General features: G+C 35.2%; 1 protein-coding gene across 5 annotated transcripts; it reads left to right on the plus strand.

Moving 5' to 3' along the window:
• Window positions 1-9,259: 9,259 nt before the first annotated feature.
• LOC129313443 (homeobox-leucine zipper protein REVOLUTA-like) lies at window positions 9,260-16,107 on the plus strand. 5 transcript variants are annotated; one of them, XM_054956547.1, is made up of 19 exons: window positions 9,261-9,662; window positions 9,929-10,333; window positions 10,439-10,598; window positions 10,770-10,855; window positions 10,931-11,021; window positions 11,144-11,239; window positions 11,346-11,459; window positions 11,553-11,636; window positions 11,793-11,948; window positions 12,022-12,096; window positions 12,426-12,532; window positions 12,613-12,796; window positions 13,364-13,552; window positions 13,792-13,872; window positions 14,421-14,555; window positions 14,788-15,122; window positions 15,301-15,406; window positions 15,503-15,688; window positions 15,820-16,107. In XM_054956547.1, the coding sequence occupies exons 2-19, from the start codon at window positions 10,104-10,106 to the stop codon at window positions 15,964-15,966; spliced, it is 2,562 nt and encodes an 853-aa protein (XP_054812522.1). In that variant the 5' UTR covers window positions 9,261-9,662; window positions 9,929-10,103; the 3' UTR covers window positions 15,967-16,107. The 5 variants fall into 5 exon arrangements, with proteins under 5 accessions (XP_054812526.1, XP_054812522.1, XP_054812523.1 ...); XM_054956548.1 differs by having other exon boundaries at window positions 9,940-10,333; XM_054956549.1 differs by having other exon boundaries at window positions 10,085-10,333.
• Window positions 16,108-19,987: the final 3,880 nt, after the last annotated feature.

Genomic DNA, 19,987 nt, shown 5'->3' on the forward strand with positions numbered 1-19,987 from the left:
CTTCCGCTTATCAGCAAATTTTATACTGCAATGGTCACGTTTTTGCTTTTCTTCTTGCAGGGGACCAATTCCAAAAGACTATTTCCAGGTATTATCAGGAATCTCATATCCGAAAGCTAGTTAACTCGAGATTAGAGTTTGAACTTTCAATGAATCTCACTTCAAAATCTCGGATCCATTTGAAACTCAAGTCTGTACTTTGCAATTTAATTACACAACAGATTGATCAAATGCAATGAGCAGCGCAAAGCAAACCGACCACGTTATTAAGTTAATGATATCATCAAATGTAGCGTCATGATTAGCCTGCAATGATAATAATATCCGCGAAATAAGGTTTTGCTTTGGATGGGTAGAGCTTAAAAGGGAGAATTATCCAATCTCTAAATCAATAGGCTTTCATTAAGATGGGGAAGGTTAAAGTTCGCTAAGTGACTTGCGCGACAACATCCAACTTCACATGTTGAACCAGTTTTGATGGAAATAGATGGGGCAGAACCACTTAGGAGATTTCACTTGCTCCCATATGGATCCAAAATTTTAATTTATTTTTAAAAATATCTGAAAATCCCACTGAGGCAGGCAAGACAGATGAAGTAGTTAAAACAAAAGGAGGACATCGATGGAAAATTAAAAGACAGTTCCCACGTCGCAGGTGAGGACAAATAAAAATAAAATAAAATAATTGAGTTTTGATCTCTTTCACACATTATTTAAAGTTGAGGGAAAGCAATGTGAGAGAGAGAGAGAGAGAGATAACTGAGATGACCGAGGTGTGAGACGAGAGTAAAAGATTCAAGTGCATTTGAAGCTCTCCTACAGAGGTCCTTCGCTCAAGATTTTGTCATGAAGGAATCATTAATTAAGTTGAAATTTGTGGGTAATATTTGGGGCGTTAGAAGAAAGAACGGGGAAGGAAATGACAAGACAAGCCAGAGAGAGTCACATCAGATGGAGTGAGAATAGGAGAGGGGGGTCCCACGAGGCAGTGAGGTTGATGACAGATTAGAGGTTTGCGTCAGGTAGTTATACTGTATTCAATGTTTTGCTTGTCCTGGAGTGGTACTCATCAATTTCTTTTGTCCTATTCTGCTCTCCTCCCCATGCTCTTTCTTTAATCAATTCAATGTTCCCGTGCTTATCTCTTGATTTACTCAGCAAAGAAATCAAACATCCTGGGACACGGGCTCGCATTCAGTTTCTCATGAAAATTAAGTGAATATATCATCAATTCTTTTTCTATGCTTGGTTTAGATCGTCTCTTAAGATTTAGAATTTTAGATCTCTCGGGATAAAAGGGTTGTAAAATATTTCTAAAATTAGAAGAAGAGAGGAAAGAGAATGTGTTTGATATTTTCACTGTCCATGTCACTGCGTCGTCTTTTATTTCAAAAACATGTGAACCTCACAACATTTTTGTGTTGCTGTTCGATTAATACGAGTAAAACTCAGCTTCCTTCCAGTAAGTCTCTCTCTCTCTCTCTCTCTATTGTTCATCCAGTGCCGTCATAAGCAGTCAACGTCAAATTTCAAAATGGGAATTATGTAACCTAAGATTTAGATTGATGAATTTAAATTTAAATTTTTAAATTTATATATTTATAATTACTTATTTAGATAATGTAACAAATATTAAAGTTAAAAGAAATACCAGTTGAAATGCAAAACAAAAATAAAAAGTACCGATGAAAGATAAAACAATAAATGAGAAAAGAGATAAAAATTAACAGATATAGTGATAACAAAAACGAAACGGTTGGAGTATTATAAATTTTCAAATCCAATTAAATGAGGAATTTAGTTAAAAAATACTCTCTCTGTTTATATTTATTAAAAAATTATTACTTTTAATTTTTTAATATGAGTTTAAAATTATATTTTTTAATAAATATTTATTGCAAACTTTTTAAATTTTTTTTCATAATTTTATCACTTATATTCATAACAAATAATTAATAAAAATTTAATTAATATAATTAATTAAGTATATTGTAATTTAATTTTAAATTTTTAAACACAATTAATATAATTAATTATTTTAAAAAAAAGTGTGATGGGAGAACATGCAAGGTCCAAATTTTCATAACGCAAAAGATAAGTAAATATGAAGAGACGAGTGGAATTGTCAGAAGTAAAAGCGAAGTTGATTGGAAGGAAGGGACTGGACTGCAGAGGGAGGAGGCGGTGGTGGTGGGACCCACGGGAGCAAATCCTTGCTTCAGCACCAAGCCCTCCCCGGTTCTCTCTCTCGTTATTTTCGGGGTGAAAGCTACAGAGGCACCACGCGAGCAGTGATGTGCTTCGTCTCAAATCATGTCAAACATTCAAGTCTCCCCAACAAGCAAAGCTATCCGTGGGCCCTTCACTTCAACACCACTGCCACGTCACCACGCGCCCGGCCCACTTTACACGGGCCCCATCCCCCATCCTCTTCCTTCTATTTTTTGCCCCTTTTACAAATATATTCCTTTCTCAAGGAAAAAGCAAAGGCCTCGCAGCCAAACCCAAAAAAAAAAAAAAAGGTGATTGGAAACCCTGTACCCATTAGGCGGCATGAGAAGAGAATGAGGGAGACAGGGGGACAAAGTGGAGGAATGTTAATCCCATCATTCTAAACCTTATCAAAGTTCAATATTCCTCCTCTGACTTTCTCATTCCTCATCATCCCCTCTTCATTCTACCCTTTTCTTGGACTTATCCTCCTTCCATATATTACATCCTCATTCCAAACCCAAAAGAAAAAAGAAAAAAGAAAAAGAAAAAAGTGGGGGTGGGGGATGCACATCACTTGTCTCCTCTCCTTTGTTTTCATCGCCGTCCCACCGTCGACCCAATAATGCCTTTTTGTTAAGCCCGTCAAATATATTATAATCCTTCGATTGTTCTATGTTAATTCTTTGATTAATTATTTATTAGCCTTGCTTGCAACTCCACGGCATATTGCTAATTAAGTTTTGGGTTGAAAAGTTGTATTGTGCTCGACATTATACGAATTTAGCTCGGTAATACTGAGTACAGTACTTTTACAGGCACTAAACAAGGTAAATATTGTACAGGGACTAGTAATAAATATGGTGTTACCATAATTCGTAGACAAGGAGATAAAAAGCAGCTGTAACCCATGAAGACGTTTGCAGTTTGATGGAGGATGATGAGAGAAGAAGGGGCTGGTTGTGTGTGGGAATGAAGAGCCGAATTATGGCGACAAAGCATGAAAGCTCTTTTTTGCTGCACCTCCACTCTCTCCATCCCCTTTCTCTTTCCATGCTTCTATTCCTTACCAAATCCCTATCTATCATTCCCAATCCCGAAATTCATCCACTCACTCAACCAAATCTGATCAAACTTGGTCCTCATATTACTAGTTAATTTAAAAAAAAAAACAGAAAAAGTCAAAATTTGCCGTTTCTCTCCTCCAACAACCTTTAAAACCGTCTCTTTTGGCATGCAGATTTGCTGGCTTCTCTTCGAATGCAAGCTCTCTCTCTCTCTCTCTCTCTCTCTCTCACACACACAAAGCCATCCGCATCACGTCGCAGTTGTATGCCACCATCCCCCACCAGCGTTAGACTCGTTTCCTTTTCCTCCTTTTCCCCATTTTCCTTCCATTCTTTTATTCTTCATGAAACCCTCTGACTTCTTAATTTGAAAAGACGGGATTTGGACGCAGAGCCTAATTATTTGTGTACGGCCGGACTTTTTCCAAGGCCGCTGCACTCGCTCTGTTGCTAGGTCTGCTTTCTGCCAAAATCCAGAAAGCGGACCAAATCATTAAAGCTTAACCACACCTTAGGGCTGGCCTTACGAATGGCGTTGCGCCACATCGACCGTCCGCATCCTCGAATCGTGCCATCCGCCTGTACAATATCATCACAGTAAATCCGAGGCAACTAACTAAAATATACCCCATAAATCATTGAGCCCAAAAGATTAATTTCGACCTCCAGTGTTGCTTCCGATGCGATAATAAACAAAGTTGGATTTGCTTAATGCTCTCCGATGCTTTATTATTAATTTATTATCCACCCAAAAAAATAACACTGGCAATGTATTAAATTAAGATATTTCTCATGTGTGGGGATTCATGGGCAGCACGTGAGACTACTTTTGGCGCATGCCAAAAGGATGACAAACACGGAACTGCCACGTCATTAGTTTTTTTTTTTTTTTCAAATTTCCTTTCAGTTGATTCTTTTTCCAGTATTTATTTTTGGCACCTGAAAGGGATTGAGTGAAACAGTGGACAACGCAGAATATCACACCGACCAGAGACTACTGTGCGCCGACGCCGTGGTCCGCGCCGGAAGGATCACAAATGCTAAATTTAATATTAAATTAAAAAAAGGGGAAAGAGTGGAGCATGAGAGTGTATCATGGTCGCATATGAGCTCATTGTTTTTTTTTTTTTGATAAAAAATAATGTTAACGGAAGCTAGAAGTTTGCTTTCGTGCTTTTAAGCTTCTGATTTTGTCCTTGCTTTCCCCATGAAAAGCTCGCGTTCGCAATAGTGCTGATCAGTTATGGCCAAAAAAAAAAGATCAGTTATGGCTAAATTTTAGTCTTTCATTTCACTTTAAAATGCTATCTGTCTTTCTTCTCATCATTTAAATTAATTTTTAAATATTTTAAATATTATACTCCCTCCATTTAAAATGTAAAGTATTTTTTAAAAAATTAAATATTTAAAAATATAAGACATTTTTAATCTTTTAAAGTATAGTCATTACCTTTTTTTTCAAAAGTGTTCTTATTAATAATGACTTTATATTTATTGTAAGGTGTTTAATAGGGATAAATATAAAAAAATAGAGTTAGTTTGAAAATAGGTAACTACTTTATTTGAAGATAAGATTTAATTAAAAATATTTTATATTTTTAAATAAAAAGAGTATCTATTAATATAAAAATTATAAAAACTTGTAATATTAAATATCAACTGTCTTAATTATATCTAGGCAATCAATTAGAAAAAATTATGAGAATTTTAATATTAAATTGAACATTCCATGTTATATTTGAATTGTCCATAATACATATCGGTAGTCAAATTTTAAAAATTATCAAACACGTAATATCAAATTGGATTGTCTAGATTAATTTTATATTAGTCAGATTTATAATAAACAGATTTATTAAAAAATTTATATTTTTTATAAATTTTTATTTTGATAGATGTTATTGAAAATAAAAATTTTAAATTTGGACACTTCAAATCTAATCAAAGGCAGTGAATGCACAATGCTTGTTTTTTATGAGTACAAAAGACAATCAAGATTCAATATCAAAATTTTTGATAATTTTATATTAATAAATATAATATTAAAAATGTTTAAAAATTAATTTAAATTAATGGTAGAGATCATTCAAAAATGAAATGAAAGATCAGGATTTAGCCACACTTGATGAGCACCTTGTATTTAGATTAATGAGAATTTAAATTTGAACTAAATCTCTCACTTAAATACAAGAAAAATTATTAATTTGGGTTTGATTCAAATCTAATTCCATTTCAAATAATAATTCATTTGTAATTTCAAATTACGTCTACAGCCTAATCATTTAAAATTTAAATCACTCCAATCATATCATTCTCTTCATGTTTTAATTATTGATACCTCAATGATTCTCATGTCTTTTCTCATCTCTTATCAATTAGAAAATAAAACTAAACACATCGTTTCTATTTTTATATTTTTGTTTTGAATTTCAATTTATTTATCTTCTTCATTTAAAATTTTTTAAATCATTCAAATAAAAAATTTTGAATATATGGATTTTAAATTCAAAATGCAAATTCAAATCCATGAACCAAACACTACCTAAAATTTTTTGTGCATTTATATGAACTCAAATTCAAAATCTTTACTCAAGGAACTATAATCCTGTCTGCAGGGATTAATATGGGATGTTAAAGTGTTACTAATTTAGACTAACATAGTAAAGTATTACTAATTTAGAATATATAAAAAAAATTGGTCAAAAAATATGCATATGGATTGGATTATTGCACATCTTAACAAGAAATTGTTGTAGCGTGACTGTCTAGCCTTTTCCGGGGTACGTAATAGAAAAAATTGATGACAGTAATTTGTAAAGGATTAAAGTACGAATCTATCTTAAACATTTTTAAAAATGTATAATTAGCATCTTAAAGTTTACAAGGTATAATGCCATCTCAATGTTTTAAGAATCGGCACAATATCGTTCCAAGGAAACAAAAGACCCAAAAAATGCTAATCTAATCAGGTGGACCCCATGTAATGATCCCTTCACTATCCACGCTCATACCCATCCAATAACGCCAATTAACTCCGTTAAGGGACTAAGCAAGGGATAGAAGGATAAACCTTAGCTAAAAAAAGATCTCAAGGTTAAATTTTAGTTCACTCCAAACAATGAGATCCCACGAATAATTTTAAATTTGAGAACTGTAAGTTGAGGCCCTTGACAAACTTAAAATCCGAGCAAGGAAGATTGCAGAAACATAGAAAAGTAGTTTGAGCATTGAAACCAGGTCAAACTTTAAATCCACGTAATCATCGTGGGATTGGATGCTTTATTCCGCCGTATTCTCTAGAAGATTCTTTTTCAGCAAATTTGGATCAGTTCCACTTCGGGAAAATTGATTAATTTTTCTCCCCCTAGCTGCCATGCTCAAATATAGCATGAGCTCTTCCCCTGAGAAAGAGTCCTGAATTTGAATTCAACATCTACGTATGTTATGTGTGTGAGTGATACGTTCGTCTCTTTCCTGTAAAAAAATATTGCGTTATAAGTAAAATTTCTTAAATGTTGCAAAGCTCCTCATTATTTTCTACCTGTCACGAATTATAAATAATTGATTATATTCACGTCACCCAGGAACTGTTGGATATTCATACATGTTACTTGGATTTTTTTTTTGTGCCAAATACTTGGATTCATATTAAACCAAATAAAATATTTCCAAAATCAGCTTTCACATGTGGATAGCTTTTTTCAAAAAATCTCGACTCATTTGGTCAAAGGCAGACATGCAAGCGAAAATTGAACAACCTATACTCTGTGAAGGTAGATATTAAAAAAATATAAAATATTTTTAATTTTTAAGGTATAATAATTATTTTTTTTAATGTTTCGATTGATAATAATTTTATATTTATTATAAAGTGTTTAATAGTAGTAAATGTGAAAAGATGAGATTAATTTAAAAGTAGATAATAATTTTATTAAAAAATGAAATTCAATTAAAAATATTTTACATTTTAACAGAAGAAGTGCTGATTTTACTATTCACGTTCATCATCTTCTTCTTCTTGTTTTTTGGGCCTGCGTCTTATTGAAATTTACCGTCCTGTCATGTAAAAAACCTGAACCCCTTTATTATGCTCCAGTTGAGTACTTTGAAAGGAGGACTGAAATAGCTGCGAGTATACAGAAATCACGTCTCTCTTCGTCCACTCACTTCATAGTTGTTATCTGAAAATTATAATCTGAACAAGCATTCAACGCTAAGTGAGAATGGGCAAAATTTTAAGTGACCCTTGACTTTGAACTCTGTTGCCAGACGTGAAGAGGGAGGTTCAAGTATTAATGGTACATGTACATGGGAACTGGTGAGTTACTGCTTGCTACTCGTGAAGTTCACTGCTATGACCTTATAAGAAGATTACCCGCGGCTGGCTAGTTTAACCTCTTTCTAGGGAACTGCTTTTATTCATTCCATCACAGTGCCATGAAATTTGAAGGGTGTGTTTAAATTTCAATTAAAAAAAATTAATTATTAAAACGTGATAATATTTGAATAAATTTTTAAAAATTGATTTTGATAAATTGAATATGTTTGAATGATTTGTTGAGAATCAATTTTAAATGTGTAAATAAATGATATAAAGAAAAGGAGCCAAATGGAGTTTTGCAAGTGAAAGAAATTTTAGTTTTTCTAAAATGAAATTTTCCAAACCAAATAGAGTTTTGTAAAATGAGAGTGTTTGGATAAACTTTTACAAAATTATGATTTTGATATCAGAATTAATTCTCAATGGATATCCAAACAGGTCCAAAAGTATTACTACCTCGTTCAAATTAATCTAAACATTCAACGTGGATGATTGTTATTATCATCAGAAAGGTACCTTAAGGATACCTTTAGGCTTTGGCATCGATTCTTTTATTTACTGTGAAGTTTAATTGCTTATTTTTAAAAATAATTAGGATAAATTGACTCACTAGTCAGAAAAAATTTTATATCCCAAAAATATGAATTAAATTTTAAAAATTTAAAAATATAATCGATTCATGTCGATGCATAAGGGGTTTATTATTGACAAGCAAAGAATTTATCATCAAAATTTTAAAATTTATGAAGAGTTTATCATTGATATACAACGGCATATCATTGACAAGTACAATAAATCAATTATAATACAAAATATAATAAATGTTAGATTATTTATTTAATTTGATTTTATAAAATAAACTATGGTTATAAAAGTTTTAAATAATTGTGTTAATTCCCATGGCAAAGGCATGAACGTCACTAGTCTAGGTTTTTTTTAATTGAAAAGGTGGGAAAAATATATCATCACTAGATTGGGGGAAAAGAGAGTTTTAGACATTAGTGAAAGAGTAAAAGGCATAGGTATCCATAAAAATAAATCAAGATGATAAATCATCTAACCTCCTCATAGTTTTGTCTGACAACTGAATTCTGCAATTGATCATCTTGAAAAGCAACATTTTTATCAAAAATAATAAAAAGAAAGGGTGAAAATTTAAAGATCCAGCTTAAATCGGTTAACCAAAGAAAAATGTTAGACGAGGAGGCAGAGGCACCAAAAGATCAAATTCACAAACTCTTACAAAGTGGCCACCGGGAATTAATGACCATGGATTCATGGTTTTGCTAATATAATTACAAAAATAATTTTAATTTAATTCACAGAAAAAGAATAATTCCTCATGTTAAATTTAACTGTACCAATATATTTTGGGCTATTTGGGCAGTACAGAGTTTTGATGAGTTGACCGCGAGAACTGAGAAAGTCGACAGCGGAGCCTGAGCCTCAGCACTATGTACCCGACATGTCGTTTCAAACCAAGAGCAGGGACAACCACGTAAATGTATTCCCACCATTGAGTATTACTACTATTATTTTATAATTTTATGATTTAAGATTATAACAAATACCGTAAACAAATAATACACAAAGCTCACTGGTTACTTTTCGATATATGTGCCTCCCCCTAACCACTCTCCCTTCCTTACCCTGGCCTCACTCGTCCCTACTTTTTTTGCTCTCCCCCAGACATCACTGTCTCAGTAATGCTCTTTCGCTCTGATTCCCGGAAATTTGTCTTTCATTTTCCCTCATGAGTAGGGTTTCACTCTCTTCTTTGTCTCTTTACAAAGTGCCCCTGATGCCTCTCTCCCTTGGTCCGAGAGAGAGAGAGTCCTAAGTGCACCGAATCGCCCCTATTCTTTCCTTCTTCTTGAAGCTCAGCTGCCAAGTGTTCCGTGATTTTGCGTTTATTCTCACTTGGTTCCCCTTTTTTCCTCCTCCTTTTCCTATTTTCACCGGAATCTTGTTGAAAAGGGAAAGCTCTTGGGTTCAGCGTCCCAACCAAAGTAGCTTACTTGCTTCCATGTCGTTTCTTCATCGAGCTTTGCAAACATTGTGAGGTTCGTCCTTAGTTGGCGAGTTTATTTCCTCTCATTTCTTGAGACTTTATCTGCTATTGAGGGAAACAAACTGCCGCAGTTGGTTTGTTGGAATGCTGTGAGTAAAGTAGCTGGCGTTTAGCTTGTGAAACGATAACTTCATGCTCGATTTTGAAGCTATTTGATATATTCTTACATAAAGCGAGTGAGCTTCTGTACAGATTTGTACAAAACGTCTTCAACTAATAACGGCGGTTACATGTATTAAAATTACTGACTTTCTGTAGGGTTAATACAGCTAATTCTGCTACTACCATTTACCAGCCAAGAATCCTCTGGAGTTCCTATCGAGCACCCTTCATTCTTCCTGCTTTCTATGCTCTCTACTCTTCTCGCTCTTTAGAGCAAGTAGCTATACAATTTCCCCCTCATCTTTGATTCAGATATTGTTGTTTTGGGAGGATGGCAATGGCTGTTGCTCACCACAGAGAAAGCAGCAGCGGGAGCATCAGCAAGCACCTTGATTCCGGCAAGTATGTCCGGTACACGGCGGAGCAGGTCGAAGCGCTCGAACGCGTTTACGCCGAGTGCCCGAAGCCCAGTTCCTTGCGAAGGCAGCAACTGATCCGAGAGTGCCCCATTCTTGCCAACATCGAACCCAAGCAGATCAAAGTTTGGTTCCAAAATCGCAGGTAAGGGAATGCTCTAAAGAAGCATTTGGATTTCAATAACTAAAATTACGCTGCAATTTCTTCTCGAAGCGCATTGATAAGATGGTTTGGCATTTGGCAACGCAGGTGTCGAGAGAAGCAGAGAAAGGAGTCAGGGCGGCTTCAGACTGTTAACAGAAAACTGTCTGCGATGAACAAGTTGTTGATGGAGGAAAATGAGCGCTTGCAAAAGCAGGTTTCCCAACTAGTATGCGAAAATGGGTTTATGAGGCAGCAATTACATAGTGTAAGCATTTGAATAAACTGACATGAAGAAAAAAAAATCTGGGTAGATTGATGTCCTTATTAATTATTTATTGGGTGTCTAATGGCAGATGAAGCTTTTTTGTTAGCTTTTGAGGTTGTCGAATTTGATTTGGTCGATGAAATTTTTGTTCACGTTATTGTTTTCCTGCAGGCGTCGGCAGCAACTACTGATGCAAGTTGCGATTCGGTTGTCACCACACCTCAGCACTCCTTAAGAGATGCCAATAACCCTGCTGGGTAATTTCAAAGTTCATGTTGTTTAGTTTTCCTTTGCTCTTCTAAAGATGTCTCTGATTTTTTTGAACTTTGCAGACTCCTATCAATTGCTGAGGAGACCTTGGCAGAGTTCCTTTCAAAGGCTACCGGAACTGCTGTCGATTGGGTCCAGATGCCTGGGATGAAGGTTTCTTATTTCTCCTTGCTACAGAGTTATCAGTAGAAAAATTACTGAACAGGAGTTTTCTACGATTTAGTTATTGCTTTCTCTCGTCCTCAGATTTGTCTCCTTGATTGTTTAATTGTCAGCCTGGTCCGGATTCGGTTGGGATCTTTGCCATTTCGCGAAGCTGCAGTGGAGTGGCAGCTCGAGCATGCGGTCTTGTTAGTTTAGAACCTACGAAGGTATGTTCACTCATTTAAAGCAGTAGGTAAAATTTGGTTTCCTCGTCAGTATTAAAGGTCTGCATTCTTCTTGAATTTTATTTCACCATATCTCAATTAATGGTAGATTGCTGAGATCCTAAAAGATCGTCCATCTTGGTTCCGGGACTGCCGGAGTCTAGAAGTTTTTACAATGTTCCCTGCCGGCAATGGTGGGACAATTGAACTTGTGTACACACAGGTCAGCATTGAATTGCGAATTGAGAATTGAGAAATTTAAAAATATCTGCATCTGCCTCATTTATCTCCAATTTCAAAATTAAATTTGTTTCAGACATATGCTCCAACTACATTGGCTCCTGCCCGGGATTTCTGGACTTTAAGATACGCTACAAGTTTGGACAATGGAAGTCTTGTGGTGGGCATTTTTTCCCCTGCCTTTCAACGTTTACATAAAGATGACCATAGTTATTAATATATGATATAATACTGTATCTTTTTAATTAGCAATTCTCCTATTTAGAGATAATTTACCTGATTTTCACTTCTATGTTTCTTGAATCCATGTCTGAAGGTTTGTGAGAGATCGCTGTCAGGTTCAGGTGCTGGCCCTAATGCAGCGGCTGCTGCTCAGTTTGTGAGAGCTGAAATGCTCCCAAGCGGCTACCTGATTCGACCATGTGAAGGTGGAGGATCAATCATCCATATTGTAGACCATTTAAATCTCGAGGTTTGACTTATTGACAATTTAATTATATCATTTTTCTCAAGATAATGTTTCTAAAAGCATTTTTTTTTTTTAGGCATGGAGTGTGCCGGAGGTTCTTAGGCCACTTTATGAATCATCAAAAGTGGTTGCTCAGAAAATGACAATTGCAGTGAGTAGCCCCTTTTAATTTATAGATACTGACAATTTTATCAGTGTTCAAATTTTGACTTGTTATTGTGAAGATCTGATATTTTCATATTAGTATGTGGAGCATGGATATTAAACCCTGCAGAGTATGGTACATCTTATAGGGATTGTTTCTTCGAATTTTTTTAATCAGAGATGTTGTTCTCTCTCTCTCTCTCTTTTGGCATGTGATGTTCAGCTAGTACTTTAAGCTTATTGGTTTCCTAAACCCACTTTTTGTCATTCTGGGTCCTGTTTTCCAATGCCATACTTGCCCAAAATGAAAATTCTTGTAATTCGTTGTTGTGATAGGCGCTACGCTATATTAGGCAAATAGCTCAGGAGACAAGTGGTGAAGTGGTTTATGGTTTAGGTAGGCAGCCTGCGGTTCTGCGAACTTTCAGCCAAAGGCTGAGCAGGTGGGCATACAAAATTTTACTTCCATCAAATTATGTTGACTATCCAGCTATGAACATGAACTGATCCATTATGCTTGCAGAGGCTTCAATGATGCTGTCAATGGATTTAATGATGGGGGCTGGTCCATAATGAACTGTGATGCTGCTGAGGATGTGATTATTGCAGTGAACTCAGCCAAGAATCTGAATGCCACTTCTAATCCTGCAAGTTCTCTAACATTCCTTGGAGGAGTTCTCTGTGCAAAAGCTTCCATGCTGCTGCAGGTGAGTCTGAAAAGATGATGGCATGGGTTTTACCTTTTTTTTCGGCCAAGGCATCTACTATAGAAGTTTGTTTTCTTTTTGGACTCAATTCTTAATAAAATTAAAGATTTGAAGGATGTTTTTATGAAGGCATTTGTAGCATATTGTCATGGGCCCATTGCCCTCCCCCCAAAAAGCTAGTTCATTGGGGCGTGTAGCGTACCTGTTTATATGTTTAGGACCCTCTTGAAATCCTTCCGATATAGGACGTAACAGCTCTCCCGACCAATCTGTAATGCCCACGTCATAGGTGGGCCCTTGGCCCACCCTGACTGTGCAAAATGTGGGTCTGGTTATGATATTATTTTGTCATAGGGCCATTATTCCTCCCCCCCCCCCCCAAAAGAAAGCTAGTTCAATGGGGTGTATAATGCATTATATGACCAAATCCTCTTAAAGTCCTTTCAATGTGAAATGTAACTATGTTTCATATAAAACTGGTCTCCCCTGGTCAAATGAATTTTGTAGATTATTCATAAATACTGGGTTGGAGTGTTCAAAAATCTTTTTGCTATATGGTTTTTCCAGAATGTCCCTCCGGCAGTTTTGGTTCGGTTTTTGAGGGAGCATCGCTCTGAGTGGGCTGATTTCAATGTTGATGCGTACTCTGCTGCATCACTTAAAGCAGGCTCCTTTGCCTATCCTGGCATGAGGTCAACTAGATTCACTGGAAGTCAGATTATCATGCCTCTCGGACAAACGATTGAACATGAAGAGGTACTTTAGCGTTCCCTTCCCAGTTACAAATGCATGGTGGAAATGTCTTGACTCTTGTGATGGATTTGTGGGTGTAGCTTGGGTCTGTGTCTTTAAGAGTTTTGTCTGATCATGTCAAGCGGAAGTGGCACTCACGATGCACTGCAGTCTGCAATTGTCTCTTTCCTTTTTCTCTAAGTCATATAACAACAGTTTTTGTATTGAAATAATATCTTCTATTTATTGTGTTTGCATTCCAGATGCTTGAAGTTGTTCGTCTTGAAGGCCACTCTATAGCACAGGAAGATGTTTTTGCTTCTAGGGACATTCATCTCTTACAGGTGCTTTCTTTGACTATTGATGAAATATTGGAAATTTCCTGTTCCTTACGCATGAGTGAAGTCAGATAAATTGCAATGTCATTTCTGGAACTAGTCTCTAGTTTCTCGAACAATGCATTTATATCTGTTCACTGGCTGGGCTGAAGCTGGCTTCTATGTGTAAAGTTGTGATGGAAGCCATCTCTGGAATTTGACGTATTGTGACTGTGTATTATGATTGAGATCATCTGCTGCAATGTGCCATGCGTCTGGGAGAGTGATAGAGTGGGAAGTGTAAGAACCCACATCTCTTGCTATCCCTTCTCTCTCCCAATACGCACTATACATTTACTTGCATATTGTAGATGATTGAAATCCGTAATTGCTATTTGTGAAAGTTCCATTTGAAATTCTGTTTAGCCTTTTATGGACTTGTATTTCTCTGTAGGCTTTTGGTATGCTTCTGCATTTTAAGGATGACGCCTGTGACCAATATAGATCACTTCCATGCAGTCTCATAATATACCCAGGAACTGAGTTGTGTGATATTATGGTTTCTATTTTTGCAGATGTGTAGTGGGATTGATGAAAGTGCTGTTGGGGCATGTTCTGAGCTCGTGTTTGCTTCAATTGATGAAATGTTTCCTGATGATGCTCCATTGTTGCCATCGGGTTTCCGCATCATCCCATTGGATTCAAAATCAGTTGGGTTCTGTTTTACGTTGTACACTTGTATTTCATCTAATTAATGAATGCTCTCGAGATAGTGATGCTATTTTTCTCTTCATTTTGTTCGAGTTAATATGGTTTGTGTTAGGCATCTGCGGTTGCCCATAGATTAAATTACATGTTCTTGTGGACATGGTACTAGAGTGTTGATTAGAATTGCAACTTTCTTGATATTTGGATCCATGTGACAGTGTTCTTATGTTCCAGGGGGATAAGAAGGATGCAGTATCTGTAAATCGGACCCTAGACTTGGCATCTGGTCTTGATGTGGGCCCAGCATCGAATCATGCTGCTGAAGATGCATCATCATGTCATAATACTCGGTCAGTGTTGACTATTGCTTTCCAGTTTCCTTTTGAGAGCAGCTTGCAGGAAAATGTTGCAATCATGGCACGGCAGTATGTACGCAGTGTGATTTCATCTGTGCAGAGGGTTGCCATGGCTATATCTCCATCTGGTATGAGCCCGCCTGTGGGACCAAAACTCAATCCTGGCTCCCCTGAGGCGATTACTCTAGCTAACTGGATATGCCAGAGTTATAGGCAAGTCTTCATACTATCAAATAATTATAATTACGCAAGGAAAAAAAAAAAAAAGAATGCTTACCATCTTGTCTTTGGCAGCTTGAGATTGAGTCCCGTTATCATGGTGTGTGGCGTAATTCTCAAAATCGCGCTCCTTTCCTGATCTTTATTGTCATTTCTTTCCTCTTAATTACAGTTTCTATCTGGGAGCAGAATTAGTTAGATCTGATTCTCTTGTCGGTGATTTATTGCTGAAACATTTGTGGCATCATCAGGATGCCATTTTGTGTTGTTCAGTGAGGGTAAGTTTTTTATTTCGCTGTTTATCCTTTTTTATGTTTGTGATGAAATTCTGCATTGGAATTATCTAGTGTATGGTTTCTGCACGTCGAAACTAGTTGCTCAGAAGTCCGTGTCTTAATTTGGCATCGCAGTCCTTGCCTGTGTTCATCTTTGCAAATCAGGCAGGGCTTGACATGCTGGAGACAACTCTAGTAGCTTTGCAAGATATCACATTGGATAAAATATTTGACGACTCTGGACGCAGGGCATTGTGTACAGAATTTGCCAAGTTGATGCAGGAGGTGATTTCAGGACCGAATACATTCCCGTTGAATTGAAATCCATATTTGTATGGAGAGATTCCATGATTGTTCTCCATGGCATTTTGCCTTGTAGTCTGATCTCTATTTTAATCTGCTTATGCTTGGAACAGGGGTTCGCTCATCTGCCTGCCGGAATTTGCATGTCCATGATGGGACGGCATGTTTCGTACGAGCAAGCCCTCGCATGGAAGGTTTTTGCGGAAGATAGCAGTGTTCATTGCCTAGCTTTCTCTTTCATCAATTGGTCATTTGTATGAATCTGCAGTGTCTCTTTTTATATTCATCTGTAATTTTTGTTGTCTTTTTTAATTACATGAAATTTTTTCAAACCGTTTCCCTTGCAAGAAGGATTGTTGTAGTTATGTGTATACATAAAATCTTATTTCTCCACCCATTCAGCCTATCATTGTCTAATGCAGCATGAGATGAAGTAGTTTTCATCGTTAGGTGTAAATAATGGCAAGATTTTAGATGGCCCCGAACTTTGTTGCCAAACATCGCGGAATATCCCTAAATTTTCACACCACGATAGAAAATTGACATTCTTTAATTTTTAAAATAATTTCAATATTACTGTGCAGGAAGGATTTAAATGTAATTAAAATTTGTTGTGAAAAAGAAAAATTATTTCTCATACATACTCTTTTAAGAGGAAAAATCTAATTTTTATTTTTATTTTAACAACTAAATTTTTTTGTAACAATTTGAGAAGGTTAATTTGATGATGGCAAAGAATATGCATCGCAATTTAGTGAACAGGTTTCTATTAAAAAAAGTAAATTTTATTTTTATTTTAACGTCAATTAATTTTTGTATTGGTAACTTTAAAATATTAATTTGATGGCAGAGAAGAGATGTTGCAATATGATTAACAAGTCTCACTTAAAAAAATAAATTTCATTTATATTTTAACAATAAGTAATTTTTTTATTAAACAAATACGTGCATATAAGGTAGTTATGTCTTTTTATAATAAATTTTCATTACATTTAAGTCTTTTAATTTTATAGAGCAAAGTGTCTACAAAGTGGCAAGCATTTAATTGTCTTTAGTTGTGATTTTTCCCAATTTTAAATAGAAAACTTGGAATTATTAATATAGCTTTTTTTATAACAATTTACTTTGATCACGTACTCCCCTCTGATATTGCATGGTAACAATTGACAAATGTAAGCGATCGTTTTTGTAAGTATATGAAATCACAATAATAAATTATTTATAGTATTTTAGGTATTAAATTCATAGAGTGGTTGTGCTTTTATTAATTTAATTAATAGTTAAAAAAACAATAGATAAAATGGTTTATTTGATAAAATTATAAATAATAAAAATAAATCAAGATATTAACAATGATGAAAATGATCACTTGAAGTGTTGGAATTTAAAATTCACCTTATAAGTTATTAGTTTCTACCATTTGAGTTGACTCTTTAATCAATTATGATGACAGTTATTTTTAAAGTGTCATAATATTCTCCCAAATTATTAGTCCCTTTTTAATTAGCGTTGAATTCGTTCCCATAATACCCGAACAATTAATTAAATTGTGAAGTTATAGTTAAGTCGTCATAAATTTTTAGAATTATTCCTAACCTAGTTATTTATGTTTATTTCTTTAGATTTAAGTTCTCTCTTTATCTCTTATTGGGTTATCCACCCTTGGTGGATCAGGCCCATATAAAAGCCCAAATTAGAGAATGGGGCTCTTATGACAATTATAAGAAATGTTTGGGTTCAATATGTAATTTACTCAGGGCCTTAAAATATAATATTCTCCAATCTTTGAATTTGAGTCATAAACGGTTAAGGAGAAATTACCGCATGTTCTTATAAGAGGTGGTTATGGATGCAGTTCTTAGTCAGTTTTTTCTCTGCGTGAATGAAAGAACTGAATGCTCTCATTTTCCTTGCGACTCATTTTCTCCTTACAACTTATTTCTCTCAAAGAGTGCATTTGTTGTGTATCCGAACGAAGTTTGATCGGTGTAACTTTATTCTTGCATACGTACGTGTGAATTAACGACTTAAGGTATGTTTTCCTTCTCAAATTCTTTCATTGGTATCAAAGCTTTCGTCTTTCCTGGGTTGTGTTTCCTTTGTCTGAAGAACTTGATTTGCTTAATTATATACATGCAAATATATAAGTTCAGTTTTTTATTTTCTTACTGTGTTTACGCATCGACCTGCCTCTGTCTGTCTTTAAGATTATTACTACCAAAATGAACGTGTTAACATGCTTCTTGGTTAATATAAGTGTTTCATATATGGCTATATATGTTTTGCATGCAATCAATAGTGACGAACATAACGACCGAAAACAAACCAAATAATGAGTGTTTGAAAAATGAGTTTTTTGAACAAAAGGATTACATAAATGTGTAAATCTTGAAAAAATAAAGAAAACGACACCAAGAACACATAAAATGGAGATCGGATGGAGGAGATATGGCCTCCGGAAGTTTCAGATCCAACAGACCCGAACTGCTAGAGGAACCGGGTAAGAAGACGACCATAGAAACGTGTCGTTTCTATCTTCATCAAAACAACACGTCGTTTTAACGTGTCGTCCAAAAAAAATAGAAAAATGATTTTTGGGCTACGAGCCCAGAAGCCCCAAACAAAAAAAAAGGAAAGAAAGAAAGGTCTTAGGCTTGGAAGCCCAACCAAAAAAACAAAAATAAAAAAAGGGTTTATGGGTCTGCGAGTCGGGTACATAAACCCGACCCAGATTAAAAGTAAATAAATAAAAATTTATATTTTATTATTTTATAAAGAAGGATGCGTGGCCCGTGGGACCCACCAGATGACTTTATTGGCGCGTGGTTGACCACACCATGAAGCTGGCAGAGCGTGGAGGATAATGGTCCAACGCGTGTCATCACCGGAGCAAGATAAGGGGGCGCGTGTTATGCACGTGCCTCCCTGAAAGTGGAAATTTTTTTTAAGAATTTTTTGATCCAGCATCTTCTTGGGGCACGTGCGGGACCAGATTGGGACAGAGTGTGTCTTAAAAAATCTCTAAATTTAAGATCTTCATTTTGATATATAATTTGCATATCTTTTGAGATAAGATAAGAATTTATTCTTTTGAGTTATTTAATGCTTTTTATGAGTTGAAAAAAAATTCTAATTTTTTTTCTTTCTTATTTTTTTAGGAAAATGTAAAGCAAGAGACTTCTAGCAGTACTGATAACTCAGAAAATTATTCTGTCAGCATTGAGTATCTAGATGAACCAGATTATGAGCCTCTTAGTGAGGATTCTGACCCGAAACCCTTCGAAGAGGAGGAGGAGGAATATGAGCCTCAAAGTGAGGATTTTGATTCTGATATTAAAGAAGATTTCAATGTTGATCTTGAAAATGTGCTGGAAGGACCTAAAGAGGTGCACATGCTATCGGGACCAAAACATGAATTAGAAGGTGATAAGAACGTTCAAAATGAAAATGAAAATGTCGAACAACCTTTCACACCCTCAGTAATCATAAATATAACAAAAAGAGAAGCTAAAAGAATAAAAAAGTTGGATCAAATTTCTCCGATAGTTAGAGCATATGCAAACTTCATAACAAAAGAAAAACAAGCTGTGGTTTTAGAAGAAATTTTCAAACAACTTAAGAAGGAGCTTGTGCAACATACAAGCAAAACAAGTCATACTCTAAAAATCCTCTATGGAATGGAGCCATTAAGGGGATGAAAGTACAAGGAAAAGATAAAGATATAATCAAGAGTTGTCTTTTTAGGTTTGTACCTCAAGCATTGTTGTATTTTTTCAAGAATTTTTTTATGCTATATTAAAACCTTGATGATTTATGAAATATATGAAGTATGTTTTTTTATATTTAATTACTTTACATATACTTTATTTGAGTGGGAGCTCTAAAGTGATAAATTATTTATGAGCCATATATAATGATTATGAAAATATTTGTAAAATTCTTTGCAGATAATAGTGATTTTGTTAGAATCAATGTGATAGGAGATACAAATGTAGCCTCCTGATCGTTGACCTAATAGAGTTGTTATCACTCTAATAAAGAATAATATAAATATAATACATTGTATGTTTCTTATAAGTATTTGATTCTTGGTTTAATATAGAAAACTATTAATGTGGGATAGTTTTGTCTCAAAACTAAGAATGGCACTAAAAAGCATTATCGCTGAATTGAATAAGGGCGACAAATTAAACAGGAATAACTGGGATATCTGGCATCGTAAGGTGTCATATATTTTGGAAGAACAAGATACTGTTGAGCGACTGACTATAATCATGGCCG

The sequence above is a fragment of the Prosopis cineraria genome, unplaced genomic scaffold, assembly GCF_029017545.1.
Source record: "Prosopis cineraria cultivar Desert tree isolate PC_DT_omini unplaced genomic scaffold, ASM2901754v1 PC6, whole genome shotgun sequence".
NCBI classification, from domain to species: domain Eukaryota; kingdom Viridiplantae; phylum Streptophyta; class Magnoliopsida; order Fabales; family Fabaceae; genus Prosopis; species Prosopis cineraria.

Coding starts and splice junctions, on each gene's coding strand:
- LOC129313443 (XM_054956547.1), top strand. CDS start 10,104: ATGGCAATGGCTGTTGCTCACCACAGAGAAAGCAGCAGCGGGAGCATC. Junction 10,856..10,930: donor GATGCCAATAACCCTGCTGG/GTAATTTCAAAG, acceptor TGAACTTTGCAG/ACTCCTATCAATTGCTGAGG. Junction 15,689..15,819: donor TTGCCAAGTTGATGCAGGAG/GTGATTTCAGGA, acceptor TGCTTGGAACAG/GGGTTCGCTCATCTGCCTGC.